The sequence below is a fragment of the Balaenoptera musculus genome, chromosome 9 (assembly GCF_009873245.2).
Source record: "Balaenoptera musculus isolate JJ_BM4_2016_0621 chromosome 9, mBalMus1.pri.v3, whole genome shotgun sequence".
NCBI classification, from domain to species: Eukaryota; Metazoa; Chordata; class Mammalia; order Artiodactyla; family Balaenopteridae; genus Balaenoptera; species Balaenoptera musculus.
In genome coordinates, this window is record NC_045793.1 from 50,877,318 (window position 1) to 50,903,203 (window position 25,886).

General features: G+C 44.1%; 1 protein-coding gene across 1 annotated transcript in view; it reads right to left on the bottom strand.

Moving 5' to 3' along the window:
* NFE2L3 (nuclear factor, erythroid 2 like 3) overlaps positions 1 to 24,950 on the bottom strand; it is a 40,003-nt gene extending 15,053 nt beyond the window's left edge. The window contains exon 1 of the mRNA XM_036863107.1: positions 24,251 to 24,950. Coding sequence (XP_036719002.1) covers positions 24,251 to 24,826 — 576 coding nt within the window. The 5' untranslated portion in view covers positions 24,827 to 24,950. The remainder of the gene's footprint in view (positions 1 to 24,250) is intronic.
* Between the last annotated feature and the right edge of the window lie 936 nt (positions 24,951 to 25,886).

Below are 25,886 nucleotides of genomic sequence, written 5' to 3' on the forward strand. Positions count from 1 at the left end.
TTCCAGAATACTCTTCAATAACAACGGTGATACCTGACGTAAAAGAAAACACTCTGTTGCCCCTCTATTCTCAATAGTCTACTACTTCACTACTTCACTTCTGACACCGGATGTGTGGGTTTTCCATACATCTAGCAATTCTGTGACACCAGCTGGGTTTCCTATAATTTAACTCAGTTCTGACACCATCTAATTGGAGACAGTATCAGATGCCACAGCTTAAGGGCTTGGTCTCAAAGATGCCGCCTCCCCCTTCAGAGGCCAATTCCAAGTCCAGGTTGTCACCTGTGCCTCCCACCAAGTGCCTATAAATAGAAGGTCCCCACAATCCCTCCTCCTCCAGTTTAATTTGCTAGAGTGGCCCACAGATCTCAGGAAAACAGTTTACTTACTAGATTACCATCTTACTACAAAAGGACAAAACTCAGAAACAAACAGATGCCTAAGAGCAAGGATTGTGGGAAGGGGCACAGAGCCTCCATGCCTTGCACCACTCTTCCAGCACCTCCACGTGTTCCCCAACCTGAAAGATCTCCAAACCCCGCCCTTCTGGTTTTTTATGGAGGCTTCATTACACAGGCATGGTTGATCAAATCACTGGCTATTAGTGACTTAACTCAATCTTCAGTTGCTCTCCCTTCCCCAGAGGTCTGGGAGGTGGGGTTTAAAATTCCAACCCTCTCATCACTTGGTTGGTTCCCCTGGCAACCAGCCGGCTCTCCAAAAGTCACCTCATTAACATAAGACAGGTGTGGTTAGAAGGGGCATGTTATGAATTGGAAGACACTCCTTTCACTTTTATGGCTCTGGAGCTATTTCAGGAACTGAGGACTGAAAGACCAAATATTGTAACAAAAGATGCTCCCATTGCTCTTAATGCTTAGGAAATTCCAAGGTCTTTGGTAGCTCTGCCAAATGGGGACTGGGGGGGAGATGAGGACCAAATACACACTAAATCACATTACCACACCTGACATTATTTTTATTTTAATGTTTCACCAATAAGGATAACATGCAGTTTTATCTGAGATTCAACAGTCTTTTTTAAAGTCGTTCATTCAATCAATACATATTAAGTGCTAAATATTGGGTTGGCCAAAAAGTTTGTTCGGGTTTTTCTGCAAGATGTTATGGAAAAATCCAAACAAACTTTTTCGCCAACCCAATACTATGCTATTGATAGATGCTGGGGATACAATAGTGAAAAAGAATTCTAGACTGCCCCTTCAGAGCTTACATTCTAAAGGGAGAGGGAGCCCAAAATACAAGTGAACTAAGAAAATTACTGCAAGTTATGGCAAGTGAAAGAGAGAAGAGGGGGCCCTCCTTTAGAAAGACTGGTTAGGGAAGGCCTCTCAGGGGAGGTGATATTTTAGCTGAGATCTAAAAAAAGAGAAAGAGCTGTGTACGGAGGAGAGAAAAGAATACATTCCTGTTACCATAACGTATTTGATTAGTTTCTTAATGATGGATATTTAGATGTTTCCAATCATTTCTTAAAAAAAAAAGATATTAAAATCTCCTCACACATACTTCTTTGCACTCATGTGCAAGTAGAATAAATTCCTAGAATGTATGCTAGGTCAACAGATAACTTTTATTTTTCATTTGATGGATTCTACCCAATGGCCCTCCAAAAATGTTTGTGGTAATTTACAATAATCCTACCAACAAAAGTGCCAATGTGAGAGATGAAAACTGGCATCTCGTTGTGGTTTTAATTTCTATTTCTCTTATTATGAATGAGGTTGAACATCTTTCACAAGTTTGAAAGCATTTGTATTTCCTTTTCTGTAAACTGTTTGTGGTCTTTGTCCATTTTTCTATCCGGGTCTTAGTCTTGATCAGTAGTAGCATAAAATTTTTACTCACCTTCTCCCATTCAGTCTCCGATCGATGCACACATGAAACAAGTGGTGACTCTGAAGACAGTAGGGGAGAGAATGCCTGAGTACGCCTAAGGATGGAGGCATGAGGAGCAAAAGGGCCAAGGGAGGAAAGTCACGGTCAGAGCAGGAATCTGAGCTTCCTCTGCAGACACACAGCAAGGGGCAGAAGAGGTAGACGTGAGAGCTGGGGCAAGTCACCCCAGTGCTGAAAGCCTGGTTTCAGAAGAGGGCCCTTTCTGACACTCCAAGGGTCCATGAATTAGTGGCTATATGATATATTACCCAAACCAGTCCATTTCTGAGAAGGTAAGAGGGTGCTATTAACAATTAAGCTGGACAACAGGCATAAACCAAGACTGTCCTAATGGCCACCCTATCTACGAGGGCACAGGGGAAGGAGACCGCATGACTGTCAAGAATCTTGATGGCAGAATAAAAAGCACTGACTGAATGCCAAAGTCCTGGGGAAGACAGATACTTTAACTTGCACAGCCTTAGTTATTCAGTGAGTATTTTTTTTAGCTAGTCCTTCACTTATTCATTCAACAATCATTTACTGAGAGCCTACTATAAAGCTAACAGAAACAGGTGTAGTAAGAAGTGATGGATGAGAATTTCCCCAGGTCAGTGTAACGCACATGGTGCTGTGCAACCCAGACAGCCCTCGAGGATGGACTCTTGGTGGCTGCTGGGGACGTGCGGGCAGACAGCCTCCAGCTGGGCCTTTATGGAATGCCTCGCCTACCCAGGGCTGCCTCACCTAGGGCCACCCACATCCCAGGACCGAGCAGGGAGGGCCCAAAGGCCTGGCCACCTCGGCCCATCATGGGATAACTGTGACATGCCACTTTGGCCCCAGAGCTCCTGGCTTTGTCAGCCTGCTCCACAGCTTCACTTCTGCTTCTGTCCAACGTGCTTTCTTATACTTCCTTCCACAGCTGTAAATCCCAAAGGTATTCCCTTAGAAACATCCTGCCCACTAAACTTGGGCTCAGAGTCCCCTTCCCAGAGAACCCAATTTGTGACAGTTAGCAATCTGCAGGGGGGAGAGGGGTGCAGACACCAGGATCTCAAGGCAGGGAGGGGTGGAGGGTCCAACATTATAATATTTCTATTTAGAAAGTGAAAACGGCCTATTGCACTTATAGTATAATTTGCACAGTCTGCAAGGCCCCACGAAAGCCTTGTGGCTAGGAAGGCTCAGGTCCAAAACAGGCTGAGTAAAAGAGGCCCATCCTACTCCTACCAGCTATGTGAACTTGGGCCATTTTGACCCTCAGTTTCCTTGTCTGTGATGTGAAAGGGTAGTATTTCTAATTCACATTTTAAGGAATTAGTTGAGAAAAAGCACTTTATACATTTTAAGATGCTGTATAGACATTAATTACTACTCCTTTCTACTGCTTTTTGATTCTGAAGAGTTGCAATTAATGACTAACTGGTGACAACTCAATCAAAACCCCAAGAGAAAGTGAGTCCAGCCCCTAGTAGCCAGTAATTACTACCTCGTTGCTCTCTTCTTTTCCTGTCTTCCTCAACTCAACGACATGGAGCTGAAATAGACAGTACACGTGTTTTATAAGCACTGTTGTACATACTGGAGATTTATGGCCCATGCCCTTAAAGAATGGGTTAGCTAAACCCATTATTAAGTTACTTTTTATTTGTGTGTAGGTAGGTGATTTTTACTCTCGTGGGGCTGGGACTCAATTAAAAAAAAAAAGGAGAAAAAGAAAGTTTCCACGCTCACCGCAGGAAGCCATCGTAAACTTGTGAGCTGGGGTGCTTCATCACAACTAAACACCCAGGGACTTGTACTGAACTGGCAGCTGCTGGTAAGGCAGGCCCTGCCCACCACAGCCCTGGCTGATGGGAGCCGACCCACCCCATCCTCTGCATGGATCCAGAACCTTCTCAGTTTGGGCCCCTTAGCTAAAACTGGGTTCTTCTGTCTCTAAAATCCCATGGCTTCTAGGGTTTCTCCTATGACATTTCTTCTACTCTATGTAAAATTACAATTATTTGGGTCTCTTCTTTCCTACTGGGCTGTAAACAGCTTTAACAAAATTTTTTTTAATTTTATTGGGTTGGCCAAAAAGTTCATTTGGTTTTAGGTAAAAATAAAACACATTTCATTTTCACCAATAACTTTATCGAATAACGTATTCATTAACCAAACGAACTCTTTGGCCAACCCAATATATTATAGTTGATTAACAATGTTGTGTTCGTTTCAGGTGTACAGTAGAGTGATTCAGTTATACATATACATGTATCTATTCTTTTTCAAATTCTTTTCCCACTTAGGTTACTACAGAATATTAAGCAGAGTTCCTTGTGCTATACAGTAGGTCCTTGTTGGTCATCTATTTTAAATATAGCATGGTGTACATATCAATCCCAAACTCCCTAACTATCCTTTCCCCCCACCCTTCTCCCCTGGTAACCAGGGCTGTAAACTTCTGACACCTGTCCTGCAGCTGTTAACTCACCTTTGCCACCAACATAGGGAGCAGAGCTGAGCCTGGCATGAAGGTTTTCTGAGACAATGAAGGTAGTGGGAAGGGGAAGAAAGAAGCAAAGCTGGGCTTTTCTGCTCTCTTTGCTAAGTCTCTGAAGCTCCTGATAACTGGCAACATGATTTCTGAGTCTGTACTTACTCTACTGTATTGGGACCTGAATAGTATGATGGAGAATTTGACCCTGAAAACACTCTTTGTGAACAGTCCCAGTTGGCTTAGCTGGGCCTTTCATTTAGTCATCTGGGGTAGGAAGGACTGAGACCTGCTGTGACCTTCAGGGCTGGATGAACCTTCAAAGACAAACAACAGTGCGGGGCCTATAAGAAGGATGACATCAGAGGGACAGGGGTGAAGGCCAAAGAATTCTCAGGCCCATCTCTAGGCTGGAGGCAAGCTGGAGTCATCAGGTCTAGAGAGAAACGAGGAGCCAGATAAAGAGAGACTGTGACCTGTTTGGCCTGGGTGGTTTTTAGCAGCAGTTTATAATAATTATAGCTCACATTTATTGAGCACTCACTGTGGGCCAGGCAACACATACATGATCTCACTTAAGTTGCTTGGCATCCCTGTAAGGTAGGTACTGTTGTTATCTCCTCTTTCAAAGGAGGAAACTCAGGTACAGAGAGGTTAAGCAACTTGCTTTAAGTCACAGAGCTAGTAAGTGACAGGACCAGGGTTTGGCGGCAGGTGTTTTTACTTGATAGCCAGCTCTTGGACACTGCACTGATTCTTGTTTGCCCCTCCAGGTCCCCGCATGTACCCCAGAAACTGACCCCTGCAAACTCTGGGGCTCCCAGCCAGTTTCACCAGTGGGAGGCTGCAGCAGGACACTGGAGGGGGCTGGGGAGAGGGAGGAGAAGCCCGGGCATTTCTCCCCCTATGCCGGGCTCCGGTAGTCACTGGGTGTCCCAACATCCCGGTCCGCTCCTGTGAGAAGTCATTCACTGAAGACTCTTCATTTGAGCCACTGGGGTGAAGCGTGCCTTTGGCAGGGATGCCGACTGCACAATCACCCACGCTGGCTCCCACTTGCTTCACACAGCTGAGAACAGCAGAGGTGGGAAGAGCTCATGCCTCCCAAATAAAGCAAGTTCCTCTCTGTCTGAATAGCACCTTATCAGGCAGAACAGCTAGCTACAGTGCAAGGCGCTGATCTTATTTGGATTGCGAGTCCAACAAACCAACTGAGAAAAAACTTATCATGAGATAATTGCGGTTGAATACCGACTGGATATTTGGTGATAACAAATTTTTGTTGTCTTTTTTAGATGTGGTAATGGCACTGTGGTGATGTTTAGAAGAGTCCTTATATTTTAGGGATATATACTAAAATATTTATAGAAGATTTTGGGAGTTGGTGAAGGTTGTGGGAAGAGTGAGAGAGGAACAAAACCAGGCTTTTCTCTTCTCTTGGCTAAATGCCTGCAAAGAGCTGGTACAAGAATCACAAGAAATGATGTCTGGGACATGTTTCAAAATAATGGGGGGAGGGGCAGGGGCTGTGACAGATGAGCTAAGACGGGCCCTGCACTGGTGATTGTTAAGCTGGTGACAGGGACGGGACTCCATTATCCAGTCTCCATTCTCTCCCCTTGTTATATGTGTTGGAAACTTTCCACCATAACATGTGATATAGACTGAACTCACTTCTGAAGGCCCCTGGAGAAGACAGGGAGGCAGCTAGAACACTGGCGGGCACCCTCCACGTGGCCGAGACAGCCATGCAATGCGACTGCCCATCAGGAGAAGCTGGGCATGAAAATAACCAGTGTTTCTAAACAGGAGCCTCAACACCTAGGATACAAGGGCATGAAGGCCAACCTGCAGGCTTTGATTTTAAAAGGAGCTGCTTCTCCTGCAAGTCACGCCTGGTGCAGGCTGAGGGACCGGGAGAGGGTGGGGCAGGGGAGCAACAGACATTCATTTATGATTCATTTAATGCTAGATTACTCCAGCACGGGGGACAGGCCAACTGGCTTTCAAAATGCATGATGTTTTTGTATTTTCTTTATAATGGAAAATTTCAAGCACATAAAGTAAACAGAAAGCAGAATACAGTAAGCCCTCCAGGTACCCATCACACCCAGTTGCAACAATTACTTGCCATTCTTATATCCCTAATACTGCCACCCCCTCCCCATCACTCAATTATTCTTTCAGTTTTTAGGTAGGATTTACACCGGCCAGAAATGCATAAACTTTAGCTGTACAATTCTGACAAATGCAGGCACCCATTTAACTCCCACCTCAACTGTGAGGTAGAACATTTCTACCTCCCCAGAAAGTTCTCTGCTGTTCTCATATTTTTACCTTAGCATTGCCTGTTCTAGAACTTAAGCACGAGTTAATTTTAAACTGCACTTATTTGCAAGTTAGTTCTGCATTCAGTATTAGTTTTGGGGGCAAGCTAGTTCCCCACCCCCAGCAAGGAACTAGAGAGATCTGGCTTTAACTTTAAAACAACAGCTGGCGTCCCGCAGTGAGAGACTGAGCGAGGAGGCTGGAGCTGCTGCTGGACTGTGCGCATGAGGTATCTTGGTTCCCAGGCCGGAGGTCGGGCCCGAGCTCCTGTGGTGGGAGCTCCGAGTCCAAACTGCTGGACTAACAGAGAACCTCAGACCCCAGGGAATATCAGTCGGAGTGAGGCCTCCCGGAGGTCCTCATCTCAGCACCAAGACCCAGCTCTGTCCAACTGCCTACAAACTCCAGTGCTGGACGTCTCAGGCCAAACAAACAGTAAGACAGGAATACAGCACCACCATCAAAAAAACAACAAAAAAAGAAATGACAAAAAAATTTGTCACAGATGAAAGAGCAAGGTAAAAACCTATAAGACCAAATAAATGAAGACAAAATAGGCAACCTACCTAAAAAAGAATTCAGAGTAATGATAGTAAAGATGACCCAAAATCTCAGAAACAGAATGGAGAAAATACAAGAAACATTTAACAAGGATCTAGAAGAACTAAAGAGCAAACGAACAGTGATGAACAACAGAATTACAGAAATTAAACATACTCTAGAAGGAATCAATAACAGAATAACTGAGGCAGAAGAACGGATAAGTGAGCTGGAAGATAAAATGGTGGAAATAACTGCCAGAGAGCAGAATAAAGAAAAAAGAATGAAAAGAATTGAGGACAGTCTCAGAGACATCTGGGACAACATTAAACGCACCAACATTCGAATTATAGGGGTCCCAGAAGAAGAAGAGAAAAAGAAAGGGTCTGAGAAAATATTTGAAGAGATTATAGTTGAAAACTTCCCTAACATGGAAACAGAAATAGTCAATCAAGTCCAGGAAGCACAGAGAGTCCCATACAGGATAAATTCAAGGAGAAACATGCCAACACACATAGTAATCAAACTATCAAAAATTAAATACAAAGAAAAAATATTAAAATCAGCAAGAGAAAAGCAACAAATAACATACAAGGGAATTCCCATAAGGTTAACAGCTGATTTTTCAGCAGAATCTCTGTAAGCCAGAAGGGAGTGGCAGGACATATCTAAAGTGATGAAAGGGAAAAACCTACAACCAAGATTACTCTACCCAGCAAGGATCTCATTCAGATTCCACAGAGAAATTAAAACCTTTACAGACAAGCAAAAGCTAAGAGAATTCAGCACCAACAAATCAGCTTTACAACAAATGCTAAGGAACTTCTCTAGGCAGGAGACACAAGAGAAGGAAAAGACTTACAACAACAAACCCAAAACAATTAAGAAAATGGTCACAGGAACATACATATTGATAACTACCTTAAATGTAAATGGATTACATGCTCCAACCAAAAAACACAGACTGGCTGAATGGATACAAAAACAAGACCCGTACATATGCTGTCTACAAGAGACCCACTTCAGACCAAGGGACACATACAGACTGAAAGTGAGGGGATGGAAAAAGATGTTCCATGCAAATGGAAATCACAAGATAGCAGGAGTAGCAATTCTCATATCAGACAAAATAGACTTTAAAATAAAGACTATTACAAGAGACAAAGAAGGACACTACATAATGATCAAGGGATCAATCCAAGAAGAAGACATGACAATTGTTAATATTTATGCACCCAACATAGGAGCACCTCAATACATAAGGCAAATGCTAACAGCCATAAAAGGGGAAATCGACAGTAACACAATCATAGCAGGGGACTTTAACACCCCACTTTCACCAATGGACAGATCATCCAAAATGAAAATAAATAAGGAAACACAAGCTTTAAATGATACATTAAACAAGATGGACTTAATTGATATTTATAGGACATTCCATCCAAAAACAACAGGATACACTTTCTTCTCAAGTGCTCATGGAACATTCTCCAGGATAGACTGTATCTTGGGTCACAAATCAAGCCTTGGTAAATTTAAGAAAATTGAAATTGTATCAGGCATCTTTTCCTACCACAAAGCTATGAGACTAGATATCAATTACAGGAAAAAAACTGTAAAAAAATACAAACACATGGAGGCTAAACAATACGCTACTAAATAACCAAGAGATCACTGAAGAAATCAAAGAGGAAATCAAAACATACCTAGAAACAAATAACAATGAAAACATGACGACCCAAAACCTATGGGATGCAGCAATCACAGTTCTAAGAGGGAAGTTTAAAGCAATACAATCCTACCTCAAGAAACAAGAAACATCTCAAATAAACAACGTAACCGTACACCTAAAGCAATTAGACAAAGAAGAACAAAAAATCCCCAAAGTTAGCTGAAGGAAAGAAATCATAAAGATCAGATCAGAAATAAATGAAAAAGAAATGTAAGAAACAATAGCAAAGATCAATAAAACTAAAAGCTGTTCTTTGAGAAGATAAACAAAACTGATAAACCATTAGCCAGACTCATCAAGAAAAAAAGGGAGAAGACTCAAATCAACAGAATTAGAAATGAAAAAAAAGTAACAACTGACACTGCAGAAATACAAAGGATGATGAGAGATTACTACAAGCAACTATATGCCAATAAAATGGACAACCTGGAAGAAATGGACAAATTCTTCGAAAAGACAATCTTCTGTGACTGAACCAGGAAGAAATAGAAAATATGAACAGACCAATCACAAGCACTGAAATTGAAACTGTGAATAAAAATATTCCAACAAACAAAAGCTCAGGACCAGATGGCTTCACAGGCGAATACTATCAAACATTTAGAGAAGAGCTAACACCTGACCTTCTAAAACTCTTCCAAAATACAGCACAGGGAGGAACACTCCCAAACTCATTCTACGAGGCCACCATCACCCTGATACCAAAACCAGACAAAGATGTCACAAAAAAAGAAAACTACAGGCCAATATCTCTGACGAACATAGATGCAAAAATCCTCAACAGAATACTAGCAAACAAAATCCAACAGCACATGAAAAGGATCATACACCATGATCAAGTGGGATTTATCCTAGGAATGCAAGGATTCTTCAATATTTGCAAATCAATCAATGTGATACACCATATTAAAAAACTAAAGGATAAAAACCATATGATAATCTCAATAGATGCAGAAAAACCTTTTGACAAAATTTAACATCCATTTATGATAAAAACTCTCCAGAAAGTGGACATAGAGGGAACCTACCTCAACATAATAAAGGCCATATACCACAAACCCACAGCCAACATCATTCTCAGTGGTGAAAAACTGAAACCATTTCCTCTAAGATCGGGAACAAGACAAGGTTGCCCACTCTCACCACTATTATTCAACATAGTTTTGGAAGTTTTAGCCACAGAAATCAGAGAAGAAAAAGAAGTAAAAGGAATCCAAATCGGAAAAGAAGAAGTAAAACTGTCACTGTTTGCAGATGACATGATACTATACATACAGAATCCTAAAGATGCTACCAGAAAACTAAAAGAGCCAATCAATGAATTTGGTAGAGTAGTAGGATACAAAATTAACGCACAGAAATCTCTGGCATTCCTATACATTAATGATGAAAAATCTGAAAGTGAAATTAAGAAAACACTCCCATTTACCATTGCAACAAAAAGAATAAAATATCTAGGAATAAACCTACCTAAGCAGACAAAAGACCTGTATGCAGAAAATTATAAGACACTGATGAAAGAAATTAAAGATGATACAAATAGATGGAGAGATATACCATGTTCTTGGATTGGAAGAATCAACATTGTGAAAATGACTCTGCTACCCAAAGCAATCTACAGATTTAATGCAATCCCTATCAAACTACCACTGGCATTTTTCACAGAACTAGAACAAAAAGTTTCACAATTTGTATGGAAACACAAAAGACCCCGAATAGCCAAAGCAATCTTGAGAATGAAAAATGGAGCTGGAGGAATTAGGCTCCCTGACTTCAGACTATACTACAAAGCTACAGTAATCAAGACAGTATGGTACTAGCACAAAAAGAGAAATATAAATCAATGGAACAGGATAGAACACCCAGAGATAAACCCACGCACATATGGTCACCTTATCTTTCTTCTTTTTTCTCTTGTTTTTTTTTTGTATGTGTCTGCTTCTTTGTGTGATTCTGCCTGTATAGCTTTTCTTTTACCATTTGTCCTAGGGTTCTGTCTGTCCGTTTTTTTTTTTCTTTTTTTAAACTTTACTTTTCTTTATTTTATTTATTTATTTATTTTTAATCAGTCATCAATTTTATACGCATCAGTGTATACATGTCAATCCCAATCGCCCAATTCAGCACACCACCATCCTCACCGCACCGCGGTTTTCCCTCCTTGCTGTCCATACGTTTGTTCTCTACATCTGTGTCTCAACTTCTGCCCTGCAAACCGGTTCATCTGTACCATTTCTCTAGGTTCCACATACATGCGTTAATATACGATATTTGTTTTTCTCTTTCCGACTTACTTCACTCTGTATGACAGTCTCTAGATCCATCCACGTCTCAACAAATGACTCAATTTCGTTTCTTTTTATGGCTGAGTAATAGTCCACTGTATATATGTACCACATCTTCTTCATCCATTCGTCTATCGATGGGCATTTAGGTTGCTTCCATGACCTGGCTATTGTAAATAGTGCTGCAATGAACATTGGGGTGCATGTGTCTTTTTGAATTACGGTTTTCTCTGGGTATATGCCCAGTAGTGGGATTGCTGGATCATATGGTAATTCTATTTTTAGTTTTTTAAGGAACCTCCATACTGTTCTCCATAGTGGCTGTATCAATTTACATTCCCACCAACAGTGCAAGAGGGTTCCCTTTTCTCCACACCCTCTCCAGCATTTCTTGTTTGTAGATTTTCTGATGATGCCCATTCTAACTGGTGTGAGGTGATACCTCATTGTAGTTTTGATTTGCATTTCTCTTATATTTAGTGATGTTGAGCAGCTTTTCATGTGCTTCGTGGCCATCTGTATGTCTCCTTTGGAGAAATGTCTATTTAGATCTTCTGCCCATTTTTGGATTGGGTTGCTTGTTTCTTTAATATTGAGCTGAATGAGCTGTTTATATATTTTGGAGATTAATCCTTTGTCTGTTGATTCGTTTGCAAATATTTCCTCCCATTCTGAGGGTTGTCTTTTTGTCTTGTTTATGGTTTCCTTTGCTGTGCAAAAGCTTTGAAGTTTCATTAGGTCCCATTTGTTTATTTTTGTTTTTATTTCAATTTCTCTCAGAGGTGGGTCAAAAGGGATCTTGCTGTGATTTATGTCATAGAGTGTTCTGCCTATGTTTTCCTCTAAGAGTTTGATAGTGTCTGCCCTTACATTTAGGTCTCTAATCCATTTTGAGTTTATTTTTGTGTATGGTGTTAGGGAGTGTTCTAATTTCATTCTTTTACATGCAGCTGTCCAGTTTTCCTAGCACCACTTATTCAAGAGACTGTCTTTTCTCCACTGTATACCCTTGCCTCCATTGTCATAGATTAGTTGACCATAGGTGCGTGGGTTTATCTCTGGGCTTTCTATCTTGTTCCATTGATCTATATTTCTGTTTTTGTGCCAGTACCATATTGTCTTGATTACTGTAGCTTTGTAGTATAGTCTGAAGTCACGGAGTCTGATTCCTCCGGCTCCGTTTTTTCCCCTCAAGACTGCTTTGGTTATTCGGGGTCTTTTGTGTCTCCATACAAATTTTAAGATGATTTGTTCTAGTTCCTTAAAAAATGCCATTGGTAATTTGATAGGGATTGTATTGAATCTGTAGATTGCTTTGGGTAGTAGAGTCATTTTCACAATATTGATTCTTCCAATCCAAGAACATGGTATATCTCTCCATCTGTTGGTATCATCTTTAATTTCTTTCATCAGTGTCTTATAATTTTCTGCATACAGGTCTTTTGTCTCCTTAGGTAGGTTTATTCCTAGATATTTTATTCTTTTTGTTGCAATGGTAAATGGGAGTGTTTTCTTAATTTCACTTTCAGATTTTTCATCATTAGTGTATAGGAATGCCAGAGATTTCTGTGCATTAATTTTGTATCCTACTACTCTACCAAATTCATTGATTGGCTCTTTTAGTTTTCTGGTAGCATCTTTAGGATTCTGTATGTATAGTATCATGTCATCTGCAAACAGTGACAGTTTTACTTCTTCTTTTCCAAATTGGATTCCTTTTACTTCTTTTTCTTCTCTGATTTCTGTGGCTAAAACTTCCAAAACTATGTTGAATAATAGTGGTGAGAGTGGGCAACCTTGTCTTGTTCCTGATCTTAGAGGAAATGGTTTCAGTTTTTCACCACTGAGAATGATGTTGGCTGTGGGTTTGTGGTATATGGCCTTTATTATGTTGAGGTAGGTTCCCTCTATGTCCACTTTCTGGAGAGTTTTTATCATAAATGGGTGTTGAATTTTGTCAAAAGCTTTTTCTGCATCTATTGAGATGATCATATGGTTTTTATTCTTCAATTTGTTAATATGGTGTATCACATTGATTGATTTGCGTATATTGAAGAATCCTTGCATCCCTGGGATAAATCCCACTTGATCGTGGTGTATGATCCTTTTAATGTGTTGCTGGATTCTGTTGGCTAGTATTTTGTTGAGGATTTCTGCATCTATATTCATCAGTGATATTGGTCTGTAATTTTCTTTTTTTTATAGTATCTTTGTCTGGTTTTGGTATCAGGGTGATGGTGGCCTCATAGAATGAGTTTGGGAGTGTTCCTTCCTCTGCAATTTTTTGGAAGAGTTTGAGAAGGATGGTTGTTAGCTCTTCTCTAAATGTTTGATAGAATTCACCTGTGAAGCCATCTGGTCCTGGACTTTTGTTTGTTGGAAGATTTTTAATCACAGTTTCAACTTCATTACTTGTGATTGGTCTGTTCATATTTTCTGTTTCTTCCTGGTTCAGTCTTGGAAGGTTATACCTTTCTAAGAATTTGTCCATTTCTTCCAGGTTGTCCATTTTATTGGCATAGAGTTGCTTGTAGTAGTCTTTCAGGATGCTTTGTATTTCTGCAGTGTCTGTTGTAACTTCTCCGTTTTCGTTTCTGATTTTATTGATTTGAGTCCTCTCCCTCTTTTGCTTGATGAGTCTGGCTAATGGCTTATCAATTTTGTTTATCTTCTCAAAGAACCAGCTTTTAGTTTTACTGATCTTTGCTATCGTTTTCTTTGTTTCTATTTCATTTATTTCCGCTCTGATCTTTATGATTTCTTTCCTTCTGCTAACTTTGGGTTTTGTTTGTTCTTCATTCTCCAGTTTCTTTAGGTGTAAGGTTAGATTGTTTACTTGAGATTTTTCTTGTTTCTTTAGGTAGGCTTTTATAGCTATAAACTTCCCTCTTAGAACTGCTCTTGCTTCATCCCATAGGTTTTGGATCGTCGTGTTTTCATTGTCATTTGTCTCTAGGTATTTTTTTATTTCCTCTTTGATTTCTTCAATGATCTCTTGGTTATTTAGTAACATATTGTTTAGCCTCCATGTGTTTGTGGTTTTTACGTTTTTTCCCCTGTAATTCATTTCTAATCTCATAGCGTTGTGCTCAGAAAAGATGCTTGATATGATCTCAATTTTCTTAAATTTACTGAGGCTTGATGTGTGACCCAAGATGTGATCTATCCTGGAGAATGTTCCATGCGCACTTGAGAAGAAAGTGTAATCTACTGTTTTTGGATGGAATGTCCTGTAAATATCAATTAAATCTATCTGGTCTATTGTGTCATTTAAAGCGTCTGTTTCCTTATTTATTTTCATTTTGGATGATCTGCCAATTGGTGTAAGTGAGGTGTTAAAGTCCCCCAATATTATTGTGTTACTGTTGATTTCCTCTTTTACAGCTGTTAGCAGTTGCCTTATGTATTGAGGTGCTCCTATGTTGGGTGCATATATATTTATAATTGTTATATCTTCTTCTTGGACTGATCCCTTGATCATTATGTAGTGCCCTTGTCTCTTGTAACATTCTTTATTTTAAAGTCTATTTTATCTGATATGAGTATAGCTACTCCAGCTTTCTTTTGATTTCGATTTGCATGGAATATCTTTTTCTATCCCCTCACTTTCAGTCTGTATGTGTCCCTAGGACTAAAGTGGGTCTCTTGTAGACAGCATATATATGGGTTTTGTTTTTGTACCCATTCAGCAAGCCTGTGTCTTTTGGTTGGAGCATTTAATCCATTCACGTTTAAGGTAATTATCGATATGTATGTTCCTATGACCATTTTCTTAATTGTTTTGGGTTTGGTTTTGTAGGTCCTTTTCTTCTCTTCTGTTTCCCACTTAGAGAAATTCCTTTAGCATTTGTTGTAGAGCTGGTTTGCTGGTGCTGAATTCTCTTAGCTTTTGTTTGTCTGTAAAGCTTTTGATTTCTCCATCAGATCTAAATGAGATCCTTGCTGGGTAGAGTAATCTTGGTTGTAGGTTCTTCCCTTTCATCACTTTAAGTATATCCTGCCACTCCCTTCTGGCTTGTAGAGTTTCAGCTGAGAAAACAGCTGTTAACCTTATGGGAGTTCCCTTGTATGTTATTTGTCGTTTTTCCCTTGCTGCTTTCAATAATTATTCTTTGTCTTTAATTTTTGCCAATTTGATTACTATGTGTCTCGGTGTGTTTCTCCTTGGGTTTATCCTGTATGGGACTCTCTGAGCTTCCTGGACTTGGGTGGCTATTTTCTTTCTCATGTTAGGGAAGTTTTCGACTATAATCTCTTCAAATATTTTCTCTGGTCCTTTCTCTCTCTCTTCTCCTTCTGGGACCCCTATAATGCGAATGTTGTTGCGTTTAATGTTGTCCCAGAGGTCTCTTAGGCTGTCTTCATTTCTTTTCATTCTTTTCTCCTTAGTCTGTTCTGCAGCAGTGAATTCCACCATTCTGTCTTCCAGGTCACTTATCCGTTCTTCTGCCTCAGTTATTCTGCTATTGATTCCTTCTAGTGGAGTTTTCTTTTCAGTTACTGTATTGGTCATCTCTGTTTGTTTGTTCTTTAATTCTTCTAGATCTTTGTTAAACATTTCTTGCATCTTCTCGATCTTTGCCTCCATTCTTTTTCCGAGGTCCTGGATCATCTTCACTATCATTATTCTGAATTCTTTTTCTGGAAGGTTGCCTATCTCCACTTCATTTAGTAGTTTTTCTGGGGTTTTTTCTTGTTCCTTCATCTGGTACATAGCCCTCTGCCTTTTCATCTTGTCTATCTTTCTGTGAATGTGGTTTTTGTTCCACAGGCTGCAGGATTGTAGTTTTTCTTGCTTCTGCTGTCTGCCCTCTGGTGGTTGAGGGTATCTAAGAGGCTTGATCTGGTCACCTTATCTTTGATAAAGGAGGTAAGAATATACAGTGGAGAAAAGACAGCCTCTTCAATAAGTGGTTCTGGGAAAACTGGACAGGTACATGTAAAAGTATGAAATTAGAACACTCCCTAACACCATGCACAAAAATAAACTCAAAATGGATTAAAGACCTAAATGTAAGGGCAGACACTATCAAACTCTTAGAGGAAAACATAGGCAGAACACTGTATGACATAAATCACATCAAGATCCCTTTGACCCACCTCTGAGAGAAATTGAAATAAAAACAAAAATAAACAAATGGGACCTAATGAAACTTAAAAGCTTTTGCACAACAAAGGAAACCATAAACAAGACCAAAAGACAACCCTCAGAATGGGAGAAAATATTTGCAAATGAAGCAACTGACAAAGGATTAATCTCCAAAATTTACAAGCAGCTCATGCAGCTCAATATCAAAAAAACAAACAACCCAATCCAAAAATGGGCAGAAGACATAAATAGACATTTCTCCAAAGAAGATATACACATTGCCAACAAACACATGAAAGAATGCTCAACATCATTAATCATTAGAGAAATGCAAATCAAAACTACAATGAGATATCATCTCACACCGGTCAGAATGGCCATCATCAAAAAATCTAGAAACAATAAATGCTGGAGAGGGTGTGGAGAAAAGGGAACCCTCTTGCACTGTTGGTGGGAATGTAAACTGATACAGCCACTATGGAGAACAGTATGGAGGTTCCTTAAAAAACTAAAAATAGAGGTACCATACGACCCAGCAATCCCAGTACTGGGCATATACCCTGAGAAAGCCATAATTCAAAAAGAGTCATGTACCACAATGTTCATTGCAGCTCTATTTACAATAGCCAGGACATGGAAGCAGCCTAAGTGTCCATCATCGGATGAATGTATAAAGAAGATGTGGCACATATATACAATGGAATATTACTCAGCCATAAAAAGAAACGAAATTGAGTTATTTGTAGTGAGATGGATGGACCTAGAGTCTGTCATACAGAGTGAAATAAGTTAGAAAGAGAAAAACAAATACTGTATGCTAACACATATATATGGAATCTAAAAAAAAAAAAAAAAAGGTTCTGAAGAACCTAGGGGCAGGACAGGAATAAAGACGCAGACGCAGAGAATGGACTTGAGGACACAGGGATGGGGAAGGGTAAGCTGGGACGAAGTAAGAGAGTGGCATGGACATATATTCACTACCAAATGTAAAATAGATAGCTAGTGGGAAGCAGCTGCATGGCACAGGGAGATCAGCTCAGTGCTTTGCGACCACCTAGAGGGGTGGGATAGGGAGGGTGGGAGGGAGATGCAAGAGGGAGGGGATATGGGGATATATGTATACGTACAGCTGATTTACTTTGTTGTACAGCAGAAACTAACACAACACTGTAAAGCAATTATACTCCAATAAAGATGTTAAGAAAACAATTTAAAAAAAAACAGCTGGCAAACCAGGGCACTAGCCCAGGTCCTGCTGCCCAAGCAGGTAACTCTGGCCCAGTCCATGAGCTCTTCTGGGCCTTCAATTCATATAAAGGCAGTTTTCAGCCAGGCACCCCCTCCATTCACACGTTGCTGGGTAGTCAAAGACCCTGGGGGAGGAACACCATGGCTGAGGTCAAGCTTGAATCACCTGGAGGTCTTCTAAACTGCAGAACCCATCCCAGGCCCCAGCTGAGAGGCTCTGATTCAGCCAGTCTGGGGTGGGCCCTGAAACCTACATTGTAACAAGCAACCAGGTAATTGATACAGTCACTGGGATGAGAAACTCAGCTCTAAAGAAAGGCTGAGAAGCTCTTCCTTCAAATGAGTCTTCAGGCTTCTGCCTCCCCAACACGCCCAAGGCCTACTTCATGACCTAGCAGTCTTCCGTTATGTCCTCTGGAAGACAGGACTTTCCTGGGGATTCAACCCCCAGCTCAGGGGCACTGAGAGCAAATCATCGGTTGAATATTTATTAACATCCCAAGAATGGTCCTAGTCCTTTAACATACAGCATTATTTAATCCTCAAACTCTCCCAGAAAGAGGTTAATATTCTCCTTTTACAATTTGCATACCACGGCTCATGGAGGTTGCCCAGGAAGAGACGGAGCTGGGATGGGGTGACGACTAGTTTTAGGTGTCAGCGTGGCCAGGCTATCATACCTAGAAGTCAATCAAACACTAACCTAGGTGTTGCTGTGAAGGTATTTTGTCGATGTGGCTAACTGCTGTGGCTAACCCACCAGGTGACCTTCAGTAGAAGAGATTAACTTCGGTAATCTGAGTGGGCCTTATCTCATCCAATCAGTTGAAAGAAAGGCCTTTAAGGGCAAAAGTGAGGTTTCCCTGAGGAAGAAATTCTGCCTCAAGCCTGCAGCATTAGCTCCTGCTGGTGGTTTCCAGCTGCCCTAGAGTCTGGATGTGCCCAGCCTCCACAAACACGCTAGCCAATTCCTTGAAATAAGTCTCTTAAAACACACACACACACACCCCTCTCATACTGGCTGTGTTCTCTAGAGAACGCTGGCTGATGCCGATGGGAACCCGGGTGCACCCAATCTCAAAAGGCCGTGCCTTGCTTCTAGCCACTGCCCATACTCTGCCAACTCAACCAAAAACCACCCAGCTATGTACCTGAGCCTCAGCCTACTCCAACTCTCCAGAAGTGTATTTGAATATTAATGAAGATCCTTAACTAGATTTTGAGAATAAATTATTCATATCGAAAGGCTGCCACAAATGGGAGAAGCTTGTTTTTACGTTTTAAGTTTTGTAATGGGTGGGAGGGAGGTATGGTTTACTCAGTGCTTAAGAACAGTGACCTGTGTATTCTGGGCAAGGTCACTAACAAGGTCACTATCACTTTAGGCAATCCTGAGTTTCACCACCTGATTAATTATGATGCCAACCTGCAAGTGTGCTTGCCACTGCCCCATCCACTCAAATTGGCATTAAGTGGTCAGATGGCCCATCAGGATTTCAGATATGACCTACTTTCTGGTTGGGACTCTGGCCTTGAAGGTCCCAAGACATATTCAGGCTCACAGCATCTTGGAAGTTCTGCAGAGCCAATGTGGAGGATGGATGAGGAGCGCTGAACTGGCCTCTGCTCCCAACCCCGTCCCTGGGCGCCATTTGCAGGTTAAAAGCAAAGATCCAGTTTCCACACTCAAGACACTGCGGTTCAAAGTAGAGGATGCAAGTCCCACAGAAGAAATGTCACAAAGTGCAATAGGGCTCAAAGGAAAGAACAGGAAATGCTTGTAGATGAGGTGATAGTGGAGAGAAGTCAGAATTTAACAGTAAAAGACTTGAGAGGAATGAAAGGAGGCATTCTGGGCAAAGGCAATAAAGTAAAAGGCAGGAAAGCACTGGGCTGTCTGGGGAAAAGGAAGGGAGAAGGTTATAGTGGGAAAGTAGGCTACAGGTGAAGGACCAGAGGGAGATGAGCTCAGCTAGGGGAGCCACACTGGCCAAACGGGGAGCCTTGAATGACAAAATATCAAATTGGTAGGCAATGAGGAGCTAGTGGAAGCTCCCCAGATGAAAATGGTAAGGACCAAGGCATGCTTTGGAAACCTGCACGTGGCAACGGAACGCACAGGAATAAGTTGGGAAGGGGCATTAGAGAGGCCCCGCTGAATTAACAGCAGCTGCTAACATTATCGAGGGCTCACCATGTACCAACCCTGCTGAACCTAAGTGATCTCTTTTAACCCTCACAACAGCTCCTGAAGGTACTCTTACCATCCCATTTTACAGATATGAGAGCCAAGGCACGGGGAGGTCAAGAACTGTGCTCTGGGTCATATAACGAGTCAGCGGTGAGCTGAGACCTACAGCTACCCAAGCTGGTCTAACTCCAGGCCCGGCACACTGACCACTAGAACAGCCTGCCTGGGTCTGCTCACCGGTGCAGATTCTGAGTTGAGCTGAGAAGTAGGGGGAACGAAGAGGAGACTCATACACCGCAGAGATGACCTCTCTGTAACCTACCACTTCAGGTGAAGGGGGCTGACTGGAAGAAGTCTGGAATAAGGTTCCTGTGGGCTGTGGCACATCAAGCCACCAAAAAACCCCAATTTGCTTATGAACTTATACCAAGTCCTTCTGCAGATGCCACTACACATAGCCTAACTGTGTCCAGGACGGCTGACTTAGTTTTCAACAACTGGAGCATACTTGATAAGCAAGCTGAACACCCCAAGAGGTGCCAGGAAAGAGAGATGGTGACTGCATAACAGATTGGACTGAGTCCCTTGAAATTCATATGTTGAAGTCATAGCCCTCAGTACCCCAGAATGTGACCTTATTTGGAAACTGGGTCGTTGCTGACGTGATTAGTTAGGATGAGTAGGGTGGGTCCCTAATCCTATATGACTGGTGTCCTATAAAGAGGGAAATCTGGCTACAGACATGCGTACAGGGACAATGCCACGTGCAGAAGGCAGAGACTGGGGTGATGCAGTAGAAACCAAGGGTTGCCAAAGATTGCCAGCAAACTACCAGAAGCTAGGAGCGAAGGAACCCTGCTGAGACCTTATCTCCAACTTTTTGCCCCCAGAACTGTGAGACAATATATTTCTGTTGTTTAAGCCACCTGGTTTGTGGTACTTTGTCACAGCAGCCCTAGGACACTAATGCAGTGATGCATGCCATCCTTTCCAATAAGAAGACTATAGGTGCATCTTCACTGCATATTTTAGTAAGTAAAATAAAGTCTACTGTGAAACCTTGTACTGCAACGGATGTAATTACATATAAGACTATCTCTGTATCATGGTTGTGAGCTGAAAACTGGCAAGTGTTTGATATTTCATCTATCTCCAATTGCCCGGGCATCAGGGACTATCTTTGATTTTGAAACAAAAACCAACTTTTACTTTATCAATCAAGGACCTTCTTTCCCTTCCCTTTACTTTTAGAAGCAAATATTGACTGTATCAGATTCTTCCTGTGACCTGAAGAAACCAAGTCCAAAGGACAGTAAATCTGAGGTCCTGCTGTACCCCTCTCCCAGCAGAGGGTCCCCGTCTGTCCCAAGGCATGAAACCACATCAAGATGACCACAACCCCTCTCAGTTTTAAAGTGGCAACAGTTCTCTGAAATACGGATGCTGGCTTTTAGCAGTCACCCCATCTTCAAATATGCTCACACACACAGCTCTGCAACAACTGTTCATTTCATTGTTTAACCCATGCATGACTTTGAAGAACATGCGCTTCATGGGTTGGGAGTGAATGGCTGTGGTTACGAAGGGAAGTTTGTCTACCCTGGGGAATTCCACATACTGTTTGCAGCTAATGATTAGCCCCACTAAGAAGTGAAACCAAAGCAGTACTTCTTTTGATACTTGGAAAATCCCCTACTCCAAAATATTTTTGCACATGTACAAAAATCATGGAAAGTTACACTATAAAACTGGAATCTCCTACAACTCAAATGTAAGCCACCAGAATTATCTATTTTAAAACAAAACAAACCTATGATGTTCCTATGGGGCACAGCACTCACTCTCTTCGAAGTTAACATTTATTGAGCATTTAAGACAGGACAGGCACAGTTCTAAGCCTGTTGCATGGAATGAATTGTTTAATTCTCACAACAACCCCCTGTGGTAGGCACCATTGTGCAGGTGCGAATGAAGCACAGACTGGTTAAGAAATGGCCCGAGGTCACACAGCAATGTGTGGTAGAGCTGGGATCCCAAACCAGGCAGTCTGGCTCCAACACACCCCACCCCCTTAACAAACAAACAACCAAGCCAGACATATAGACAAACAAGACAAAAGGGAATAATGTGAGTGGGGACAGGTTAAGGAGGGTGGGTTGAGGATGGGAGCAAAAGAAGAGAACAACAATTACATCCCAGGCACTGGGCTGGCACTTCCCACGTGCTTTTCCTACTTAACTGGCACAACACCCTTGAGGGTAAGCATTACTTTCCCACTCAACAGATGAGACACTGAGACTTGGGGAGATTAAAGTAACCTATATGAGGGCAGATTATTATGTGATGCTCCAACATGCAGCTTTGCTGACTGCAAACACCAGTGCTGTTTTTTCAGCTCATTTTCTCCAGAGTCATGGTTTCAAATCGTAACTTTGGCATTATGGATGGTACACTCTTCTTTTAAAAGTCAATCCAGCATTGGAGAGCAGTGGTGCTGGGGTCAGGAGTGGGGCGCATTGCCCCATTCCAGCTGCAAGCTTGCACAGAAAACCTGAGTACAGCGTAGATGCTTAATGTGCCAGCCTGGGAGCCAGGAAGCTCAGGGTCTAGACCCACTTCTGGCACTCATTAACTGTGCTGGTTTAGCCAAGCCCCCCCACCTCGCTGGGCCTCTATTTTCCTTAAATACGAATTGGATATAAGGATGCCTGGCCTGTGGACCTCACAAGGGCATGTAAAAGGTGTTACCCATAAAGGTGAATTGGCTGTGAAAACCGTAAGGTGCTCGACAGCTGATCATCGTCAGAATGAACAAAACCAGGTCATCCCAGCAGCTACCACGGTCCAGCAGGTCCACACATGCCAGCTGGGGAAGGCACCACCAGAAGAATGGCCCGGTGTGAACCTCACCCTCTCCCCTAGGAAATCTGGGCTCAAGGGTATCCATGGTCTGGCTGGGCCTAGGTCCTCAGAGCTGCCCCCAAGGCAGGCTTGCTGCTCTAACTAGGTATCAACCAGGAGAGGCTGGGCCGGGGAGGGAAGTCCTTGAAGAGCGAACAGCCTCGTCTCCCTCCCTGCACATTTTGCAGGCCGGCTGGCATTCAGCTGTGATAAGGGCAGGGTGCCATCTGGGCCGGCAGCCCGCACTGGCTTCCATCCATGTATGTCGCAGGATCGGGAAAGGTAGCAGTGCAGCGTGTACCACTCCTGCAGGGGCAGGGGATTCAGGGGAGACCACCCCACAGGGTAGAGAGAGACTGGACGAGTGAGCTGAAAGAATCTTCCCCTCCTGGTGTTCTGAACAGACAGGAGCCCACCGAGACTCTCACCCACCCCCTCGCCATTAGTTCCGGCCCCAGGAAGAGGAAGGGATCAGATCTGCATAACACTGAATCACCCAGCACTTCGGCACAATGACCCCTCCAGGAGAGGGTGGAGAAGCTCGTCTGGCAACTGCCTACAAAAACAGGGCAATTCTGAAGAGCAGCAAACAAACCAGTCTGGCCCCAATTCCCATTTTGCATAAGATTGCAGTCCACAAAAAACAACGTCCAAGGAACTCTTGTTGATTACTACAGATTGTGAACACTAAGGTTTGGGCCAAGAGAGAATGAAAAAGGTCCCTTTGAGGGAACTTTGGATAAGGCCATTTTGTGGAAATTGCTGTGCTGCGTCTTTAGACTCCAACTCGCCATTGGGAGCCCCAGATGCTTCAGTCAACAGATCTCGGTGAACTTTGTTTTAAAAGAAAGTTACACTGAAAGGTTTGAACCTACAAACCAAAGGGGACTTGTTAGTCACTAGGTGACTGTCAGGGTACCTGTTTTCTTTATGCTAAAAGGATTACACAAGTTCCGGGGGGAGGAGGATTGTTAGGCGTGGGGGATGGTTAAGTACGAGCACGTCCGTTTGTGCGCTAGCCTCGGAGCTGACACTGACCACAGCTGCTTAATCCAGGGACGCATCAAAAAACGAACTGCAATGGGTTAAAATCCAGAGGGGGCCACCGCGTTGGGCCGGGTGCGTGGTTCTTAAGAGAAACGTGCATCCTCCCGGAGGCCAAAGCCTCCTTCGGTTCCAGAAAAAGACATCTCAGCTTACACGAGGTACCGAACGAAGAGAGCGGGCCAGAAAATTTCCAGCATACCGTCTCCCCTCCCCACTCCCGAACTACCCTTGATCACCGTCAAACACAGGAAAGGTGTTCTCTAAAACCTAACGGATGATTTCACGCACTTCATTCCCAAAAGCGTTAAGAGCCACAGCGACAGCACTAGGAGGCTTCGTTCGGATTCACAAAAAAGAGGCGCACAGTCGCCCGCAAACCCGCAACCCCCCGGGGGCGGAGGGTGGAAGAACGCAGGTGTGCCCCCCCCCAGGTCCCTCGCTACCCTCCAGGGCTTCCGGCCAGGTCCCCCAGCACCCCGCTCGCGTCCCGCTCTCCTGTTACCTCGCTTGCGTGTCCGCCGGCGTCCGACACTTGAGCCGTCGGTTCCGCGGGAGCCTTCTCCTCCTCCCCGGCGGCCAAGGGGCTACTCGGAGCCGCTCTGGGATTCCCGCCGCTACCCGGCGCAGCCTGGCTAACGCCGTTCACGCCAGCGCCCACTCCTCCGGCCGAAGAGGCGGCGGCGGCGCCGAGCAGCGCGTGGGCCCCGTCGGCGTCCCCGGCAGCCACGCTGTGCACCAGCCACGCGTCCACTCGGGTGCAGGGGATGAAGGGGACCCCCAGCGCGCGTACCTCCCGGAGCAGCTGGCCCGCCGGCGGCGCCACGGCGTCCCGCTCCCGGCCCTTGGGGTGCAGGAGCTCGGCGCGCCCCCACCCTCCCGAGGCCGGGAAGGGGCTGAGCGCGTAGGCAGGGCTCGTCGGGCCGCCCGGGAGCAGAAGCTCATCTCCGAGCAGGGTCCGCGGCGGGAGCAGCAGGTAGAGGTCCAGGTCCAAGTCCAGGCGAAGCCCCGCCAAGCTCAGCAGGATGGTGAGGTGCAGGAGGCTGCCGCCGTCCGACCACCACGGCTTCAGGTACTTCATCCCCCGCCGCGCGCCCGGGGACGCCCCTGCCGGCGCCAGCGGGTCCCTGAGCGCCGGCCGCCGCTTGGGCACGTGCGGCCGCTGAGCGCCGCCGGCACCTGCCCGGAAGAGACAGAAACAATGGACCCGGGCGTGCAGCGGCCGTCTCGGACCCCCGGAGCCGGGCACAAAAACAGTCCCACCGCAGCCTCCCAGGTGCCTGAGGCTCCGGAGAGGCGGAGGAGGAGCCACCTGCGCGCAGAAATCACCAGCTTAGCCGCCCCGCTGCCCCGCAGCGCCGCGCAGCAACCAGGCCCCGCCCCGGGCCGCGGGCGCCGCCGCCAGGGACGCGCCCACTGCCGCCCCAGGCCCGCGCGGGGCGGGGCTCCCGGGCTCAAAGGCTCTTTATTCGGGGGGAACGCAAAGCTTTCTGGGAGCAGAAGTTGTTCTGGGCGCCAAGTGGCCCCCCACTCTGTGGCCGTGGGCTGGGCGGTTGTGGCTGAATGCGCGGGTTGGGAGTAGGGGGTCCGGGGTAAAGGTGGGTGGGAATAGACAGGATGTGTAGACTTGGGGCGGGGAGGGGGGGGAGTCGAGGCACTGGGCAGCACGCAAAGGGCTTCCACCCACACGAGAACACTGAGCTGGCACAGTGGGTTCACATCTCAGCGCCACTACCAGTCGTGTGACCTTGAATAAGTTACTTCTCTGTGCCTCAGTTCTCTTATCTGTAAAATGGGGATAGTAGTACCTGTCCAATAGATGTGGTGAAGTCAGAGGAAATATTATATGTAAAGCCCAGAGTTCAACATATAGATTCCACTGCTACCATAAGGATCAAACAGCACTGCTCTCTGTTCCCTCCCGCCTCCCCCCACTCCCACCCTGTGCTCCAGCCTCACAGACTCTTCCCTGTGTCCTGGGCTACCCCTTCACGAGGCTATGCCTTCCCTCATGGTCTCCTTTGCTCCTGAAGTGAGGGTTAAGAGCACCAGCGCTAAGAGTTATCATGCATGACTTCAAATCCCCTTCCATTTCTTACTAGCCTGGAACCTTGGACAAATTGGTCACTCTCTGTGCCTCA